The 5,997-nt window shown below is 37.8% G+C and overlaps 1 protein-coding gene across 1 annotated transcript in view; it reads right to left on the bottom strand.

Annotated features, from left to right (window-relative positions):
* Positions 1-4,180: 4,180 nt before the first annotated feature.
* The window catches only part of SALL3 (spalt like transcription factor 3), a 19,460-nt gene continuing 17,643 nt past the window's right edge, over positions 4,181-5,997 (bottom strand). Inside the window, exons 3-4 of the mRNA XM_062568016.1 lie at positions 5,586-5,926; positions 4,181-4,612 (exon numbers count right to left, since the gene is read on the bottom strand). Of these exons, the coding sequence (XP_062424000.1) occupies positions 4,181-4,612; positions 5,586-5,926 (773 nt within the window). The remainder of the gene's footprint in view (positions 4,613-5,585; positions 5,927-5,997) is intronic.

The raw sequence follows: 5,997 nt of genomic DNA, 5'->3' as shown, positions 1-5,997 counted from the left end.
CCAAATGACAGAGTACATGCAGAGAAGCAAATTAAAGGCAACACAAATGCAGCTTTAGGAAAACAAAATATTTGCCAAGAAAGAAAGGACAAAATTGATAAGAGAACAGATATTATATTGAGGGTTAGTATATACAAAAGAAAAAAAAAAAGCAGAAAGTAGTTAATGTTAATCATTTGTCATAAATCTTCTCTCTCTAGTTACTCACAGAAAAAAAATAAGTGAATAGTTTGAAAAGCCTTGCTGGAATTTTCACATTGTAAAATAACCCTTCCCACAAAAAAATCATAACCTGAAGTTGTTTCGACTATAGAATTCTTATATGGCTCTATTTTTAAACATCTATAATTCAGCAGCCTCTGACCAATTTTATTTGTGTAATGCATTTTATTATTTAATGTCTTCCTATAATAACAAAAATAGCCCATACATATTTAAAAATAGATACCACTTCTGCTTTCGTCCTTTTCTGGGGGGAGAAGGGGAAGGCAGGTAATTTTCCTCTTACGGTTTGAACAGAATCATAACAACTATCAGTGCTTTTTTGCTTTCCTTCTCTTTTGCGCATCGTATTGTCTCTCAGCAAGGCTCCGGGATGAGGGTGCAGGGACACAAGCACAAGTGCAAACTTAGGGTTGTGGCTGAGTCACCAGAGGAAACTCGTACCTTCTTTGGGTAGGTCTTATAAAGCAGAGCATCTTCGTAACAAGGCCACTGAAAGATGATTAGTACAGATTTTTCTCTTTCATTTATCTTTTGTCCATTTTAAATGCAGTGGGCATTCATCACTGGATTGTAATACCTTGAAGGCTAGTCAGACATACAGCTTTTTTGCAGGAGATATTTCATCACATGCCTAACCTTCAGAATGTAAATACTCTCATTTAAATCAACGTGAAAAAATAATTTGCTTAAACTTAGACATGCTTTGACAAACCAGGGCCAAACAAAAAAGGAAAACCACAATGACCCCCAAAACATGGATTCTAAAATACAGAGTGTGTCATTTGGAATGAATGGATGTGAGCTGTCACTTTTTTTTCTCCTTCATATTCTAGAATTTGAACTATGCCTGATAAGTGTTTCCAAATCTTATCATGCAGTATCACATGCCTATCACATTAGGCAGATGTTTAAACAACATGAGATGGAAGTTTTTTTTTTTTTTTTTTTTCTTTTTTTTTTTGTAAGCAGTATTTTTTTCTTTCTTTTTTTTTTTTTTTTTTTTTTTTTTTTTTTTGTAAGCAGTACATGAGAAGTGTTGAGAACACAGGCTGTTTGACACAATAGTACTTCCAAAGGCTGCTTCCCCCCTTTCAAAATGTTTTTTTCTTCTACTGTTTTGAGACATACTCTCTTAGGGTTTCTTTTTTTAAAAAAAAAATTGAAAGGAGACTTTAATATTTCTACCCCTTTGCACCACTAATATATATTAGAATAGCTTTTGAATAGAAGGTGTCGACCTTATTCCGATTTTCAGACGTGACGATTAGAAGTCATTGACACCAATCTACCACAAGTGACCTTAGTCTCATATCTTGCTCTGTAATTAGAATAATCAAAGAACGCAATTCAGAAATAATATTACATCCTGCATTTTATTCAATTCCATATGACAAAAATAGTAACCTAGACTAAGACATCCATTTCAATCAGTAGATGTGTCAAGCCAACATGATTTAATAATAAAAAATATTGGATCTAGGTAACAATTCCCAGCTGGTTCAGGGAGGCTCCTAGCCCTACATGGTATCGCAGTATAAAAATAATGTCTCTCTTCACCATGCAGAGAGGAATGGCCTAACCCTGAATACAAAATGGGGTCAGTCTTACTGTACTATCATCAACCATCTTATTTACAACACTTTACATCTTTTTTCTTTTTTTCTTTTTCCTTTTTTTCTTTTTTTTTTTCTTTTTCTTTTTTTTTTTTTAAACTTATACACATCCTTTAGGGAGTAGAGATAACACTACATGGTACCAAATACTAACCAAAAAAGTCACACCAAAAATGACACAGATAAATAAAAACATTCAATTGCTGAAATACAGCAACATTAAGCCACCTCAGTTTTCTTTTTTTCTAATGCTTGGAAACACCCCTATACCCACCCACACACTGTGGTAAAAAGATGTTATATTGTGGAGGTGTTACAGATATCTAATTTTGTTTCTAAAGAGATATATAGATATATACATCCATATCTCATCACTGTAGAAAATAGAGCTGTTCCAGCAGAAACGAACAGCTAGTAAGCCTTTGCAACTCTTTTCCCTCAATTACACGATGGCAGAAATAGTCCATCTTCTTACAGTAACGTTTCTTGTTGGATAAGAAAGATTGTCCTATTTTTCAGTCTCAACTGAGAAGACCTCACTGTCTGATTCTTTCTTCAGGGGCATAAAACTCCTTGTGCTGTTACCCAGCTACCCACAACATCCCTCAAGCAATCCTGCTGGACCGAAGTTCGTAGTGTCAGACTCCACCATGCTTGTAATGCACAAAAATGAGGTAGTAGACAAAATGTTTACTGTTCAAGTTTTGATCGAGCCCCAGTCTCCTCAGCATCCCCAGCCTAGCTTCTGAGTGGAACCGTTCCCTTTATTTACTCAGTATAATTTAAACAACACAATCAACATAAAATTATATTAGAGTAATCAGAGTACATTGTGCTTTGGAGTAATCTGAGAAGATAATCAGCAAGAGTTGGGAATAAATACACAATATTTTTACGTTACTACTGCTCGCGCTGCCCGAAATTCCTTGTTTTGCTCCTAGTGCCATTAGGCAGTTAGCATCTTTCTTGTGGCTACGCGTGAAAGATGCAACAGATTACGGTAAAATTAATCCTACACAATGTTCCCCTTAGTCTATCCTAGGCTTGCACTGACATCATACTCCTCAGAGTAAATTTATCGCAATTCTGGCGGGGGTGGTCAGGCTTTTAAATGGGCTTCGTAGAAAAGTTAAATGAATCATTTCAGTTTGAGAAATGGCAGGCCCCATTTTTCCTAAGGATCTGACCATTCTCTGTAGCTTTTCTGCTTAGTTAGGGATCTCTCATTGCTTGACCTTAACAAAACGAGAAACTGTAACAGGGGTTTTCCCCCATATTCCTTAAGTCAAAGTACTATTTATAAAATAGTTTACATCTTTGTTCAGTTTCAAATTATAGACAAACCTCCCTAATACAAAATACTAAAAGTGCAATAGTATAAATTAAGAGTTTGCAACCACATTATACAAACATTACCTTTTTATTGTACAGCTTTGATAACATGAAGTATTTACTCACAACTGTTTATAATGTTGTGAATAATTTATGGTTCTAAGGTTTGTCTGTAACTTGTTTTCCAATCATTGAGCTACAGTCCACACTACATTTTTTCATTTAACAAAACAACTGTCCACATAGCAGCTACAAATACTTAAATAAAAAAAGGTTTGTTACTGACAGATACTTGCACATGAAAAGCATGCTATCTTTCCCAATAAAACTTCACAATTTTGCCTGCATTGAAATAAACCACTTATTTATAGTAAAACAAAACTTGCTTAAAAAAAAAGAAAAAGAAAGAAAAAAGAAAAAAAAAAATCACATAGCCAGGTGTATTTTGCAGTACAAAAGCTTCATTTAAGTTTGGGGGCTAGTATATTGTCTGTTACCCGCATAATCTTAACATTATAAATACTACAGACAAGGATACTGTAATAATACACAGCATTGGGGTACTAAATCACTTATTTAAGATTAAGATTCCTAAAAACATAGTCCAAGTTGCTAACTAATTTGAACAAAACCAGCAAATAAGTGTGACAGAATGCCATAATAAAGCCCCCTTTCTCAGTTGAGAGTAGGTTTTGTAAGAAACAAAGTGGACATAGTCTAGCCTCTTTTTGTTTTTAATGAAGTTATCCAATAATTTTTGTTTCTGTTAAATTAAAAGGTTTCAAAGTTCGCAGTAACAGTCTAACTCACTGTTGAAAGAAGTACCATGCAGATCTTGCAAGACAACTTTTCAGCAGCCACAAAGTTACGTATTTCTGCTATGGGTAAGATTTTAAAGGAAACCTACGCGTTTAGGTCAGGAAACTAATGCTTAGCTTCAACAGCTGTACATGAAACCGAACAAAAGTTGTGTTGAGTAGTGGTCCAACAGTTATTCGCAATGAGTGCTTTTAATTTATGCCAATCTCTTTATTATCCTCAATAAATCTGGTGAACGGACGACTGGCTCCAGTTTCAGAACTTGCTTTGTCCAAACCAACAATGGGAGGGCTGCTGCCAGTGCGAGCTTTGTCCATGCCACTGGTAATGTTACTTAAAGGCGGGATGGCACCTCCGCCTAAACTTACTGGGAGCTGGGGAATGCCTCCGTTCTGTATGACAGAAATCTCATTGTTCTTCATAGCAAGTCCGTTAGTGATAGCTGCAGCATATTGGTTCCAAAAATTGGGGTCAACGTTCATGGCCCGAGCAGCCAAATCCTTCTGGAACATTTCGGAGAACTTCAGAGCATCGCCACCTAGCAAAGCCATGGGGTTTTCTACAGAGAGTCGGCGACCACGTCTTGCAGGGGCGTTATTCCACATGTGAGTTCCCATGTGAACCTGTAGAGGAAACAGAGACAAGAAACACCTCCAAATTAGCCCGTTTGAGGCAGATGGCTCACCTGAACATTCTGCTGCTTACAGTATTGCTTATTCTTTCAAAAATGCCTTTCAATTCACACTGATAACAATTCAATTTCAGTTGTTCTAAGGCCAAGTCAAGCTATACAAAAAAGTTCTTTGTTCTAATTTTTCAACGTGTATTTGTGTCTTCTCAGTGAAAACAAATACAGCACTGCAACAATACAGAGTACATATCCTCTTAAAGTAGAAAACTTCGTATGTGAACTGGAAGTTCTCATGTTCTGAAGATTACCAAGCACATTACTTGTACCAGAAGACGCACACTTCCTCTGCCCTTCCCCTTTTTACAGCTTGTCTGTTTTCTTAACGTTTAGTCTGACATCACAGGCAGCAATTTTGCAAAATATTGAAAGAGAAGTTTCAGGACACTGAAAAAACATATTCCCCTTGCTATATCTTGATGGTTATACAGACGTTTGGGAATAAGAGATATCAGTCCTGTAGTAACTCACTATAAATCCGTGTGAACCAGCTTTCTAGGGTGCATTGACTGCAAAGCAGAATAGGAAACAGGATTTTGTGAGAGCAGCACCCAACGAACCAGAAGAATTCTGCATTTCTGGTTTATAACGAGCCTGTTCTGCACCACTGCTCCACAAGTCCTGCCAGAACGTGTCCACTGGCTGCACATGCTACCACCTTCATCAGGTGAGTTACCGTGAGTGTAAGCACACACCCCTGGAGCCAGTTTTCATGTACACAACACTGCACCTGCTTTCCAGCTTCTATCTTTAACACAGTGGAAGCATAATAAACACCACCATAATCAGCAACTATTTCCTTCAATCTCCCTTTTCTCCTGGCTGTGGAGTAAACACTAAAACCTGCTAAATTCAAATGCTATGCCTTTAAACCTCCCAAGGCTTCATAGTTTTATTTGGCCTCTTACCTTAAGATTCCCCTTTGTGGTAAAAGCTCTACCACAGATTGTGCAACCAAATGGTTTTTCACCAGTATGGGTGCGTTCATGTATCTGCAGTGCACTTGCTGAGGAGAAGGTCTTTCCGCACGACTGGCAGTTGTGCTGCTTGGGAGTCCGGCGTGGGGGGGGTGCCAGCATGGGGGTGATTCCCGGACTCATCACTGTCTGTGGTGCAGCAGGAACCTGGATTCCAGCTGGAAGCGAGGGAACCTCACCCAAAGAGATCGGCTTGCTGTGACCATTCACTTCCATTTTGATCATGGTAGGCGCTGTACTGGTGACCAGGCTAGGAGTACTTTGGCTGGGACCTAGAGTAAAGTTGGGTTCAAATAACTGAGAAGGCAGCTCTTTTAATTTGTGCGTCAGTAAGTGCTGTTTT

This window comes from Rhea pennata, chromosome 2 (genome assembly GCF_028389875.1).
Source record: "Rhea pennata isolate bPtePen1 chromosome 2, bPtePen1.pri, whole genome shotgun sequence".
NCBI lineage: Eukaryota > Metazoa > Chordata > Aves > Rheiformes > Rheidae > Rhea > Rhea pennata.
Note: the sequence above shows the minus strand (reverse complement) of the source record. Positions and strands in the feature narration are given on the sequence as shown.